The 14,980-nt window shown below is 37.7% G+C and overlaps 2 protein-coding genes across 2 annotated transcripts in view; one reads left to right on the top strand and one right to left on the bottom strand.

The window, feature by feature from the left end:
• The first annotated feature begins 583 nt into the window (after window positions 1–583).
• On the top strand, window positions 584–8,036 carry LOC101307604 (putative calcium-transporting ATPase 11, plasma membrane-type-like). Its single transcript, XM_004303594.1, has 7 exons — window positions 584–760; window positions 3,540–3,594; window positions 3,684–5,644; window positions 5,740–5,898; window positions 6,561–6,732; window positions 6,820–7,118; window positions 7,387–8,036. Exons 1-7 carry the CDS (start codon window positions 584–586, stop codon window positions 7,690–7,692), a joined length of 3,129 nt encoding a protein of 1,042 aa, XP_004303642.1. The 3' UTR covers window positions 7,693–8,036.
• Window positions 8,037–8,041: 5 nt separating this feature from the next.
• Window positions 8,042–14,980, bottom strand: part of LOC101295646 (probable sugar phosphate/phosphate translocator At3g10290-like) — a 12,012-nt gene continuing 5,073 nt past the window's right edge. The window contains exons 4-5 of the mRNA XM_004305662.1: window positions 8,611–8,632; window positions 8,042–8,187 (exon numbers count right to left, since the gene is read on the bottom strand). Of these exons, the coding sequence (XP_004305710.1) occupies window positions 8,042–8,187; window positions 8,611–8,632 (168 nt within the window). The remainder of the gene's footprint in view (window positions 8,188–8,610; window positions 8,633–14,980) is intronic.

Genomic DNA, 14,980 nt, shown 5'->3' with positions numbered 1-14,980 from the left:
GTCTAATGTGGATTCTTTCTTTCCTCACCCATTTGAACAAAAAAGAGTTTGAATTGACAAAAATAATTAATATTTACTTATCCATTTGTGAATGATAGAATTGTAAATGTGATATTGATACATGTCTTTAAAATAAACGGTTTGTTATTGTATATCCTTATTTATTTCAACAAAATAAGTTCTTATTAGCAATAAATAAATGTGTTGAAATTTCCGTAATCACCGAAATTTTCTTCCTTAGTATTAAACATGAAAGAAAGGTAAAACTAAAAATGACATAATAAAAAGGAGCACAGTAAAACTAGAAAATGAAACTGGGAGAAGAATGAGAAATAAATAAATTAAAATATTGTGTTTGAGTCGAAAAGTAACCCCTTTTCCAAAAGGATCCGAAAACCTCAAAAACGAAAAGTATATTGTCCTTCACTGATTTGCATAAAAGTAAAAGAAAGGGCGACTCCATTTATTATTGTCGTATTTACTGTTACGACGTCTCCCTGTATATAAAAAGGAGCGACTCCACACCTTCTTGTTGGTTTCACTCGTTTGGCTTCTCGTCGAGCCAAACAATAAAAGATCGAAAATGGAGAGCTACCTGCACAAGGACTTCGACGTGCAGCCCAAGCACCTCTCGGCGGAGGCTTCCAGCAACTGGAGGAGGGCCGTCGGCCGCGTCGTCAAGAACCCCGCCAGACGCTTCCGTCATGTCGCCGATCTCGCCAAGCGCGCCGAGGCCGAGAAAAAGAAGAAGCAAATCCAGGTCCGAATTCCTTATCGCATTTTTCACTTGTTCGTCTTAAACGCAGCGTTTAATAGATCTATATTGTTTGTTTGTGCATCATCACTGCACTGGGTTCAGTAAGGCAAGTAATTTTCATTTTCAATTTTTTTTTTTTAATGAAAGATTTGAGGATTGTTAGGCTGAGATTTAGGATGAGCATTTGAATTTAGGAGGACTGAGAAGACGAAAAGAATGAAAAATAATTTCAATTATTTTGTGCGTGTTTTCTCCGCTCTGCCCGCTTTAAAAGATTTTTATTTACTTTATTTTTGCCAATATGCTTTAAAAAGATAAATAGCAACCATCATCGACAGCGGTGGTCCGACCTTGTTTAAACTCTTTCCGCTATGGTCCTTATATTATTATTCAACAACGACGAACACCATAAATTTCCTGTTTAAAAGTCTTTCCTGTTAGCGGAAATTGATTTTGGTAAAGTTTAGATAGCGGTTCTAGATAGCAGATAAACACTGTAGAGTTCTGAAACTAAGTGGGACCCACTCTCGTCTGACTTGGTTAACACAGTCAAACATGGGCGTGAGAAGATGAATCACACGGCTCTGTATTTTTTTTCTTTCCATTGAAGACCCAAAACAGATTACATTTATAGTGCCAGATTGATTACTTATATTCTAAATACAATACAAGCTACTTTTAATTTCTTTTTATGGAAATAAAATACATGTTAGAGTTTCTCCCAACAAAAAAAAGAAATTATTTTTTAGAGTGCACCCACTTGATTAAGAAAACAAATAAAACCCATAGCCATATTGAAAAGGGTGGTGGTGGTGGTGCTGGGTCCGTTAGTCCCCATGTTAGGTCTAACATGGGTGGCATTATAATAAAAGATTTTCTGACGTCTTTCCCAATAATGGCAAGCTTGGAAATTTCCTTGAAACTTCGTATTTATGGCAAAACTTTAAAAGAAATAAAGACGTTAGTATAGGGGTAATATCTTAGAAAGAGACTTGATGACAATGAGATTGAGCATATGCTGGCAGTGGGTAAATGAATGGCTTAAATTAGTCTTCACACCCTTTTTGATCCTTAAAATCTTGAATGGGTAAATGAATGGCAGGCTAGGCAACTAGTTTCTTCTTTCCTTTTCACAATGTGCTTATCCTATTTCTTTTACTATATTTACTTGTTTACCCACACAACATTAAGATAAGCTTCTATCAGTCATGGGATTCTTTTACAATAGCCATCAGGGTTGATACTTGTCTTCCTTCTTCCTACCCACTCACATTATACGAATTATTCATACTTTTATATTACATTCATCTGTTGACTCTCACAATATATAATGTACATGGGCAGTACCCTCTTGAAAGTTTTTATCCGCCACTAACAAAAACTTCATTCCATATTTGTGGTGGACCACTTGTTGTTTTCTCTTAAAATATGTTGAGGCCATTGATCTTATGATATTGACTCAAACACGGCCTACACACGCTTTGTTAGGCTATCCGTGAAAATTGTTTTCATATCAATGTCATGTTTAGATTATAAGCAACGAATAACTGGTTTCACTAGTTGACTCATTCTCAGCACCTTACATCGGTTTTAAATTTCTATGATATAATGAATTTCTTGTCTTTGTCAACATCTAAATTTGATTCGCTTTACAGAAATAAAAGAAATATATGCTACGATTTGTTTTATACTCAATGAGCTTGTCTTCTGGTCTTTGTTTGTTTTCTTTCTTACCCATAACATACACTAGTTGTCCATTCACTCAAATATAGAAGGGTTGGGTAGAGGGCAGGAGTTACTTCCCTGTTCTCTGTTTCAAATTAAAACTGGGACAGCAAAAGCATCTTTTTTCTATCTCTAATTTTCTTGTGCTGCATCAAATGATGGTCAATCATCAATTCATCATATGTATTATAAAATGTGGGAAATGACTGTTGGCTGGAAGGACTTTGCCATGTTCCCATTATTCATCTCTTTTGGTCTGAGTTCCCAATATTTCTTGGACAGTTTTTATTTTCTCTGTTTGAAAGCAGCAGCTTCAGAGTTGCAAAAAACTATGATCTGAAAAATACGAAGGTGCAACTGGAGCATTTTGTGGCCATTTCTGATAAATTCGTGAGTGGTGACAATTTTAACACCGTACTGGAAATTACCGAGTTTGGGGTGACCATTACATGACATGGACCTGTCTCCTGTCTGTTATTCTGTTCACATTCAATTATATCACCCGTAATACCTGTATTACTACCTAAAGATTAAATCAACTTTTACGAGGAGTGGAAGAACATTGGAAAATTGAGTTCTAGTTCATTTGTTTTGGATCATTATTCGATCAATGAAACTGTTAATACACACGCATGCACATATATCTTTTTAATTTCAACTTTCATCTTCATCTACTGGCACCAATTTGTTTTTAATTTCAACTTTCATCTTCATCTACTGGCACCAATTTGTATTACATTGCGAACAAAAATTATATCCTAATGACATTTCTCTAATATAAACAACATTTTAGACAATATGAGAGTTGTCTTAATTGGATGTAAAAACTGAAATAGGATGCTGATATAAAGATCTTATTGAAGAACCTTACTAGAGAAACAACAGTATACATGTGCGCCCGCACACACACACACACAAATGTTGCTTAAGCCATGTATTTACAGGTATGGAAAATGTGAGGAGGTGTGTGGCTGGTTGTTGCAATGATTCTCAGTTTTATTCGTAGCTTATGAACTCTTATTGCAAGTTCACAACTGATTATTATTCTTATTTGCAGGAAAAAATTAGAGTTGCTCTTTATGTTCAAAAAGCAGCTATGCATTTCATTGAGGGTACCATCTTTTAACTATTAAGTCAATACTGTGTATATGATTTTATATATTTGATCCCATTTTTTATTTTGTCCTTTAATCGTATGAAGCTGGAGATAGTCAGCCAGCTACAGAAAAGCGTGATCAAGTTGAATACAAACTGTCTGAAGAGGCCGAAAAAGAAGGTTTCAGCATTCACCCAGATGAACTTGCATCAATCATACGTAGCCATGATACCAAGGTCTTGGAAATCCATGGTGGAGTTGATGGGATTTTAAATAAATTAGCTGTCACACCAGATGAAGGTGTAAAGGGTAGTAGTATACCAACAAGGCAAAATGTTTATGGTTTAAATCGCTATACAGAGAAACCTCCCCGATCATTCTTGAGGTTTGTATGGGAAGCACTACAGGATTTAACTTTAATTATTCTTATGGTTTGTGCCGTGGTTTCAATTGGAGTGGGAATTGGTACTGAAGGGTGGCCAGAAGGCATGTATGATGGGGTGGGAATCTTACTCAGTATAGTTTTGGTTGTTTTGGTTACTGCCATTAGTGACTACAGGCAGTCCATGCAATTCAAGGATTTGGACAGGGAGAAGAAAAAGATTTTTATTCAGGTCACTAGGGATGGGAAAAGACAAAAAGTTTCCATTTATGACTTGCTGGTTGGAGATATTGTTCATTTGGCAGTAGGAGACCAAGTTCCGGCAGATGGACTTTTCATATCAGGATACAGTTTGTTGATTGATGAGTCAAGCTTGACAGGTGAGAGTGAGCCGATGAATGTATATGAAAAAAAGCCTTTTCTTCTTTCAGGAACCAAAGTGCAAGATGGGTCTGGTAAAATGCTGGTAACAACAGTTGGTATGAGGACCGAATGGGGAAAATTGATGGAAACTTTGAGTGAGGGAGGCGAAGATGAGACCCCACTACAGGTGAAGCTGAATGGTGTTGCTACAATTATTGGTAAAATTGGTTTGGCTTTCGCTGTGGTGACATTTATGGTCTTGACAGTGAGATTTTTGGTGGAAAAAGCACTTAGCAATGAGATCACGGATTGGTCTTCAACTGATGCAATGACACTTTTGAACTACTTTGCCATCGCAGTAACTATAATTGTTGTTGCAGTTCCTGAAGGATTACCATTGGCAGTAACACTGAGTCTTGCGTTTGCAATGAAGAAATTAATGAATGATAAGGCACTTGTGAGGCATCTCTCAGCCTGCGAGACAATGGGTTCTGCTAGTTGCATTTGCACGGATAAAACAGGAACATTAACCACAAACCATATGGTAGTTACCAAGATATGGATAGGTGAAAGATCTGTAGATGTAAGCGGTAATAAAAGTACAGACATAGTAAAATCAGAAATTTCTGGAGCACTGGACATCCTTTTGCAGGTTATATTTCAAAATACAAGCTCTGAGGTCATCAAGGATGAGGGAAAGACCTCCATATTGGGAACACCAACAGAGTCAGCATTATTAGAATTTGGTTTACTTTTGGGTGGTGATTTTGATGCCCAGCGCAGAGAGTTTAAGATTATTAAGATGGAACCTTTCAGTTCTGTTAGGAAGAAAATGTCTGTGCTCATTGCTCATCCTCATGGTGGGGTAAGAGCTTTTTGCAAAGGTGCATCTGAAATAGTATTGGGAATGTGCAACAAGGTTATTGACTGTAATGGAGAAACTGTTAATCTCTCCCGAGAAGAGGCAAATAATATCACAGATGTCATAAATTCTTTTGCTTGTGAAGCACTAAGAACTCTTTGCTTGGCTTTCAAAGATATCGATGAATCTTCCATCAACAATGACATCCCTGATGATGGCTATACATTAATTGCAGTTGTTGGAATCAAGGACCCTGTGCGTCCAGGGGTGAAGGAAGCAGTCCAAACTTGTTTGGCTGCTGGGATAACTGTACGAATGGTCACCGGTGACAATATAAATACTGCTAAGGCCATAGCTAGAGAATGTGGCATACTCACAGAGGATGGTCTGGCAATAGAGGGACCAGAATTTCGTAACTTGTCTCCTGCAGAGATGAATGCTGTCATACCGAAGATTCAGGTTGGTAAAAAATTATATTTCAGATCTTTGGCCCTCAACTCAGCCATATACAATCTTGCAGATGGTTCAGTTTTCTTATATGTTGTTGTATACAGGTGATGGCTCGGTCCTTACCATTGGACAAGCACACCTTGGTGAAGAATTTGAGGAATACATTCCGGGAGGTAGTTGCAGTTACAGGTGATGGGACCAATGATGCTCCTGCTTTGCATGAGGCAGACATTGGACTTGCTATGGGAATAGCAGGCACAGAGGTTTGTGTCATAGCTACTTGTCTTGCTACAATCTCAATTCCGGACTATCTATCTATGACCTTGTTGCACCCTTATGGGATCCTTTTTCTTTACTTTTTTTTTTCTTTGTTTTTTTTTTTTTTTTTTTCGTTTTTCTTTTTTAATTTTCAAACATCTGCCACATATTGTTATGTTTGCATCTTTGACTGCTTTCATCAAACTTCCAAGAGGGCTTATGTTTGAAGCTTTCAGTTTCCCCAAGTAAAAGACATCGTAAGATCGATTTTATCATTTTCCACTTTTGGTGGCAGTGTCAACTTTTATTGTCTTATCCATTTCATGTGCCGGTTAATATAAAGTGTTTAAGTTGTGTCTACTGTTTTATACGACTGGTATCTGATCTAACTTAACCTTTCATAAACAAGTGTCTCGCTTTTGTGATTTTATATTTCCTCTTTTTCTGTGGGTGTGTGATCATCTTTTGTTAATGGCTCTCAATGCAAGAGCTGCATAAGAGAGTTCTTCTCTCATTTATCAATGGAATGTTTATTTGACATGCACAGTCCATTCTGTGTCATTTAGCAAGGGTCTTATATGCTCTAGAGTGTTGTTTTATCCATTCTGGTTTTTGCTTATTTGTTATTCTGAATTCTGAGTAGCCAATTCATGCATAATGTAAACAGGTTGCAAAAGAAAGTGCTGATGTCATCATATTGGATGACAATTTTAGTACTATAGTGAATGTGGCCAGATGGGGACGTTCAGTGTACATAAACATTCAAAAGTTTGTGCAGTTCCAGTTGACGGTTAACGTTGTTGCTCTGATGATCAACTTTGTTTCTGCATGTGTATCAGGTATCTGTGCTCTGGCCGGTTTTCTTCCAGGTGATCCCTTTATTTTGAAAAAGACACAACTGATGATAAATTTGGCACAACTTTCAGGAGATGCTCCCCTTACTGCTGTGCAATTACTCTGGGTCAACATGATTATGGACACTCTTGGGGCTTTGGCTTTGGCTACTGAGCCTCCAAATGACGGACTGATGAAAAGGCCCCCTGTTTCAAGGGGTACAAGCTTCATCACCAAGACCATGTGGAGGAATATCATTGGTCAGAGCATTTATCAACTGGCTGTTCTTGGAGTTCTCGATTTCCGTGGGACACAGCTGCTAGGACTTACTGGTTCAGATGCAACCGATATTCTTAATACTGTGATATTCAATGCATTCGTGTTCTGCCAGGTACATTCATGCATTTCTACGTATTTATTTTTCGATTTTGGTATCAATGCATCTTCCTTCAGTCATGCTCTTTAGGTTTTGGTTAGAAACTTGAGCTGAGAGTATTTAGCCAGTGTATGTTGTCTCCCCACTTCTATCTTTTGAGATATGTGTAGCATTGATTATATTCATATATGAAAAGAACCGATTATTACAATACGGTAGCACTATTGTTAGAATTCCGCATATGAACCATATCTGATGTTTCTCGGCTTTTTCTTTCAATCAGGTGTTTAATGAGATAAACAGCCGTGATATAGAGAAGATAAACATATTCCGTGGCATGTTTGACAGCTGGGTATTCCTGGGGGTTATGGTTTGCACAGTGGCCTTCCAAATTGTCTTAGTAGAGTTCTTGGGCGCATTTGCTAGCACTGTACCATTGAGCTGGCAACTGTGGTTACTCTGCATTATAATTGGATCGATTAGCATGCCTGTTGCAGTTGTCTTGAAATGCATACCCGTTGAAAGCAAAGTTAAACCCCCTGAGGGCTATGAAGCTATTCCTGATGGTCCTCCAGCTGGCCTTGTTTGAATAAGGGTGTGTAAAACCTTTTTTTTTTTTTTCTATGATTTCCGGAGGTAGAAACCAATTATACAGACTGAACTACTGACAGCGAGATTTCAGATAATCTCTTAGGTAACTGTTTTGAGATGATCAGACAGCCACAAGTGTTTCAGATCAAGAAGTTTTGTTTCTTAGAAGAAAAGGTACTGTAAACATTTAGTTTGGGTAATTTGCGATTACAATTCAAGATTGAAGGTAGGTTTTCATGTTATGTCCCTTCAATTCTTCAAACAATAAGATGCAGTTTCCTTAATAAAGCCAACTAGCCTTTGGTCTAGTGGTATTTCTCTTCACTTTATTGGAAGAAGTCCAAAGTTCAAACTCTTCTTTTCCCCTTGCATTGAAATAACTTTTGGTGTCTTAGAAACACATCTCTGAGTGAACACGCATTGGTTTGTGAGGGGAGATTCGTACTGTTCTTGAACACGCATCGTAGAGTGATTACAAGAGCATCTGCCCCCTCTGGTGTTTATTTCAGGACTCCTTCTATTTCAGTTGAACAGCGATAACTCACTCTTCTTCTTCTTCATTGTTTTTTTCCTTTTTCCTGCCATTCTTGATAGATATATAGATATGATTACATATGACATGCCACTAGCTAGAAGCTCTGGTTTTTGTAATGAATTGCATATAAACAACGTAGCATAAGAAATCCAACAATTACTGAAAGGTGCAAACCTCTCTTTTAGTTATTTATAAGACAAACAAATGTTAAAGAAACTACAACGCACTGCTCCCTAGTATTCTCACTTCATTCCCTTGAGAGTAACAAGGCTTGGCTTGACCAAGTATATTTTTTGCTCTGTGGACTTTGTACCCGTCGCCGTAATCTTCTCCCGTTCCATATCATATTCAAGAATGTCATTTCTCACAGGATTGGTGAACTGGAGTTTACCAAACCTAGTAGCTAGGATAGGTTTAATTTGATCTTTCAAAACTGGGTCATGCTTCAGAAACTCTAAGGGAACAGTGATGTTACTCCATTTGTGCTCCTTGAAGTCTTGTAACACCAAGACGTTAAGGGCTTCCCCTACTATATCAGCAACGGCTATACGATCTTTCCAATAAATAATAGAAACTCTTTGCAAGTCTTTGAAAACTCCTTGGGGGTAGAGTGGTAACGGTGAAGCATTCACTCCATAGATCAAAGGATAGAACTTCTAGCTGGAAATCTTTTCCCACTTCAATAAGGTCCACCAAATGAGCGACCCCTTCATTAGGAAGTGCTCTAGCATTAGCAATACGTCTTCTTATCATCACCCGACTTTCATTTTGCCTGGGCAGCTTCAGGGTTCTCCACTCAACATCCTTTCCAATACTTAGAACTTTAAACCCTACTTTATGGCCAAATTCTCCATCGCCCTCCTTATTGCTGTAAAAATATGCTACTTTACACTCACCGTTGGATGAATCAAATGCAAAACCCACACCGCCGGTGGAATCATGTGCATCCGGCAAGTAAAGTACTTGGCCTGTTGCAAAGTTTCTGATTCGGAAAACTCCAGTAGCAAGACTCTCCTCCGTAAACAAGCCAGCCCCACTTAATACAATGTCTACCAATTGCTTTTTGTTCTCACAACACTTTTAAAAACAGTTTACTAAACACCTCAGCTGATTCCTGTCACAGTAATATCAGAAGTGATTCTGCTCGCAGCAATTTCAGAAGTGATTCTGCTCACAGTAATTTCAGAAGTGATTCTGCTCACAGCGGCCTACGTCACATTTGAAGTTTTTCAGCATAGAGGAAGGTGGTGACCTGTTTGGTAGGACTAGCAGTAGGTTCCACTATACGTTGACAGGAAAGTTGATGAGATCTAGCTCGAGCCATATGTTTTGCAATGAACTTGTAGTCTCCAAGCAAGGAACGCCAATTTTTGCACACACACTTGAACCTGAGCAGAGACTCTACTGGCAGCCAACTCAAAATCTCAGTGATGATGTCGAAGGGAAGCTCTTGTACCGCTTCATATGTCTGCTATATGCATCGGAAAATTTGTACAAATCATTCACCAAAATTGCTAATGGAGTAATAATCCAGGTACCACTTATGATACTTAAGTTTTTTTTTTTTTTTTTTTTTTTAAAAAAAAAAAATCCCAAACCAAAACATGCATTACTACTTGAGGACCGGGGTGTTTTTCATAGATATATGCATGATAATAAATCAGAATATTCCTTGATACACATCAATGTATGCAATTGCAAGGTACTTCCTTCCTCTCTATAAATCAGAGGGCCATTAATTCACTACTAGATGGAATTAATACTTCATTCAACTATGACTGTTTGTAGCTAGAGCTAATTCAATTGCTTACCGCTGGGTTTTGGCTAAGATTTTGATTGTGAATGTCACCACTGCGAGAAGAGAACTCACTGGGATCCTTAGCAGACAACTTGCGGGAGTCATTTGTGGATGACTGCTAGAACATAGAAGCTAGTTAATCTATCGATGAAATATTAGAAGAGACAATATACACGAACTCCAAGCATGGATGCACTAGTTTTTTATCAAACATTAACATCACTTAACTTATAAAATATATAGAACAGAAACAAATATCTTTCTTACCTTGATAGACGAAGATCTACAACGTTTCCGCAGAAACCTATATGGCTTTATTGGGATGCATGAGAAGAAAACCATGATCTACGATTATAACAGAAACCTACATAGCTCTACAATTCATGAAGCGAAACCTATATATAGATAAGAATTCAAACAAATGTAGTATTTACTATGGAAATACTGCTTAGACTCCCTCCTTGTTATGGTTTTTCTTTTCCCACACTATTTAGGTTAAGGAAATTTAAGGATCATCTTAGGGTGATTCTTTTGTCGACAGCTGCTCCTATTACACTCGTAGTCTTAGTCTCTTAAGGATGAGAACCAACTGTACGTATTGTATCTGTATAGCGTCCCGATTTCACTGAGAGCCTGCAAACAAGTCCAACAATCATAACGTACATAAGCTTTCTTGGGATTCATAGCATAAACAACAAATGCATAACATAACTGAACACCAATCACCACATGAACAAGTTTTTCCGAGATCATTACAGAAAATATTTACTATACCCATGTTAATTTGTAGAGAAATTTTAAATACACATCTCTAATATCTTAATACACACCCCTTATTTAATACACCATCTATCAAGTTTTTCATTTCAGTATTATACATAATACACATCGCAAACTGCCTCAAATGCCCTTAATTTATGAAATATTCCGTTATTTAATATAATTAATATATATTTACTATTTGGTACCTCTTGTTACATATTATTTCGTCTAATTTTTGTTAGAAATTTTTGGTTATCATCGTTCAATTTATAATCAAATGATTATTGTTATATCCCAACTCCAAATCACCAATACAAATTTTCAAAATTCACAAGCTAGTACAACTGTAGAAGTGCAGTAGCTATTAAACATAGATAGCTAGTTATTCGATAAAACATGTCATGATAAAGATGCTACAATATTTGACAATATGATCTTCAAGATCAAACTAAAGCTGATAAAGATGCAGTACTTGACAATATGATCTGTAAGATCAAACTAAAGCTGATACGGATAAAAAAAATTAAAAAATTAAAAAGACAACCCAAATGAATTGTGGAGAAGAATTGGGGTTATGGGAGAAGACGTGATTTCGACAATTTTAGGGTAAAAGACGTTGGAAAGAATACTTCTAGCGTGAATTTTTTTTTTTTTTAAATAATAGATGTATGTTTTGGTCATTTAGCTTACCTATAAAATCTTAATAGAAACATAAAATAATAGGGATGTGTATTAAAAGATTAGGGATGTGTATTTAAAATTTCTCTAATTTATATCCTATTAAAAATATGATGTACAAATGTACATATCTATATCGTAAAAACATGAACTTTAAGTCTTAAGTATCAAACGGTTTGGCCCAGAACTATTTGGTCTACTGGCATAGTCTTCCCTTAATAAGTGAGAGGTTGTGAGTTCAACTTACGAAGTTGTAATATGTGATAAAAAAAAAAAAGAGTATCAAACGGTTGTGGCTGAAGTAATTATAGCCTTAAAGGGCTACCACAGTTCTTTATCCTATGAAGAACAAATGTCTTAATAAAGTATATCACAGACAGCAGTACGATTCTCACAAATTCAGAAACCACCATTCGTAGACTATTCCAGATTTGGAGAACAAATACACATTCTGTTTGCAAAAAAAAAAATGAAAAAAAAAAGAAAAAGAAAAAAAAAGGAAAAACGAAAGACCAAAGAAGAAAGGCATCAGTAAGTAGGAGACACTATGAAGCAGGCTATTATGTTCAAAGAGATGTAGTGGCATGCCAAGACATACATCAAACACAAACCTTGCATCACTTAATTCCCCAAACACAGTTTTGTTTAGGGCCAAGCGAACACATAGTATGATTCAAGTCATCTCCATTGTTCATGTTCTTATACTTTTTTGGTTTACATAGAAGAAAGCAATTACTTCATTTCTACAGATGGGATGCCAGAAATATAAATCACCAACCTTGGATCAAACATTGATTTTGTTTTGGGGCCCTCCTCGTTTCTCAGATAGGTTAAATCAACTATGAAATCCACCTGATAACATGTGATCTAGTTCAACTTTACTAACCCAGAACCCCGACAATTCATGTTACTAGTATCTTCAATACCATTTCTGGTCCAATGCATTTATCACAGAACACTGACAATTCATGTTCCAAATGATCTCGATCAAGTACAGCTTTAGAGTATCACTAAGTTCTGCATTTTATACAAATTCAGATCTGCATTAGTAACAATCTTAGCAAATTTCCTTAACCGGCAAGCGATCAAAAGAAGCATATAGATTTAAGCAGGTATGAAATTGTATTATGAGCAAATGCTGGAGGAAAGAAAAGATGGAAATTACCCCGCTAGCAATGAAAACTCCAGTAACATTAACAACAGGGACAAGAGCAGCATAGGTACTACAATAAGTCAATAACGTATAACTGAATATATATGACATGCTACTAGCTAGCAGCTCTGCTATTTGTATTGAATGTTGTATACAAATAACGTACAACAAGAAATCTAACAACTGCTGCTGTATGACTGGAAGGTGCAGGGAGGGGAGGGGAGGGGGGCGTTGCAGTTTTTGTTGTTTTGTTTCAGTAGTCAAAAAAAAAAAACTGAAAGGTGCAAACCTCTAGAGACATAACAGTTAGATGATTAATTATAAGAACAAATAACAGAAACTATAGTGCATTGCTACTCCATTCCCTTTAGAGCAACAAGGCATGGCTTCATGAAGGCTACATTTTTCTATCTGGACTTTGCAAGCGTGGCCTTAATCATCTCCTGTTTCATATCATACACAAGAATGTTCTTTCTCACTGCATTGTAGAACTCCAGTTCACCAAAAATAGCTATGGTAGGTTTAAAAATTTGATCTTTCGAAACTGGGTCATCCTTCAAAAACACCTCGGGAACAGTGATGTTACTCCATTTGTGCTCCTTGAAGTCTTGTAACACCAATTCAAAATGTTAAGGGCTTATGTCAGCAACAGCTACCCATTTTTTTTTCCCAAAAAAGAAGAGAAACTCTTTGCAGGCTAGTCTGTGAATACTCCTTGGGGCAGAGTGGTAATGGTGAAACATAACACTTCATATATCTAAAGATAGAACTTCTAGCTTCCATTCTTCTCCGACTCTTATAAGTTCCACCGAATGAGCAACCCCTTCATTAGGATGTGCACTAAAATAATGTCTTCTTGGCACACATTTTTTTATTTTGGTTAGGAAGCTTCAGGTTCCTCCATTCATCATCCTTTCCAATACTTAGGACTTTAAACCCTACTTCATGGCCAGAGTCACCAACCATGGCCCTCATTATTGTAAAAATATATGCCACTTCACACTCACCAGTGGATGAATCAAATGCAAAACCCATACCGCCGGTAGAATCATGTGCATCCGGCAAGTAAAGTACTTAAATCGTTGCAAAGTTTCTGATTCGTAAAGCTCGAGTAGTAAGACTCTCCTCCAGAAACAAGCCATTCACACTTGTAAGGAGTCTGAATTTTTTAGCAAATATGAATTTTTTTAGCATAGAGAAAGGTGTGCTGTTTGCTAGGTTCCCATATATGTTTAAGTTGCAGTGGCCTGGCTCGCACCATATGTTTTGCAATGAACTTGTAGTCTCCAAGCAAGGAACGCCATTTTTAGTACACACTTGAACCTGAGCAAAGATTCGACCGGCAACCAACTCAAAACATCAAAGGGAAGCTCTTGCGCTTCAGATATCTGTTATGTGCATCTGACAATTTGTTCAGATCATTCACCAGAATTACTAATGGAGTAATAATAATTCAGGTATATTCTTATAAGACACAAACGTATCTGAGTATGATAAAAACATTATGAGATTTCTTAATTATCAAATATCAAGTAATGAAGGATATGAAGTAATTGAGATGGACTAAAAAGAGTCGCCCTTATGGAATGGAGGCTCTGATCCTATTTTACTGTAAGGGGTCTCTGCACACACCAGGACGATGACTACATGACAACAAGCATCTTTCGCATATAGAGTTCGCAAATTTGGGTGCAAAAGACTCCATTTTCCTCGATAGAAATGGCTTCACAAGGTTGGTTTCCAGATAGAAGGCAAAATCATGACTGGAGTTATGCTTATGTTCATGTATCTCTCAGTATATTTAACATGATGATTATGTATATCTGCTTAAAGCTTATTTCCTTCAAGGAGGAAAGTAGAAATACTGTATATATATATACACACACACGGAGCCGTTCTAAAGAGGACGTCCGCACAACCTTTAAAGTGCGGATTTCCCTCCGTTCGCCATCGGCGAGTCTCCACTCTAGCGGACTCCAGCAGCGTCCCCAACCACTTTCCCTCCCCTGCGAGTCCGCCGAATTCCAGTTTTCCGGCCAGATTGACTTTGTTTGAAGTTTTGGGTGATCTGGATGGAAAACTGGAAATAGGCGGACTCGCCGGGGAGAGAAAGTGGTCGGGGACGCTGCTGGAGTGGAGGCGCACCCTTGCCGTACGGAGGGACGTCCGCACTTTAAGGGCTGTGCGGACGTCCTCTTTAGATCCTCTCCGTATATATATATAGAGTGAGGATGAGAAGCGGACGTCCGCACTCGGCTTAAAGTGTGGACGTCCGTCCGTTCTTCACCCTCCGGCGCCGGCGACGGCGCGCCTCCACCCCATAAGACTCCAGCAGCGTCCCCGACCACTTTTCCTCCCCA

Source organism: Fragaria vesca, linkage group LG6 (genome assembly GCF_000184155.1).
Source record: "Fragaria vesca subsp. vesca linkage group LG6, FraVesHawaii_1.0, whole genome shotgun sequence".
NCBI lineage: Eukaryota > Viridiplantae > Streptophyta > Magnoliopsida > Rosales > Rosaceae > Fragaria > Fragaria vesca.
This window is presented reverse-complemented; position numbering and strand designations above follow the sequence as displayed.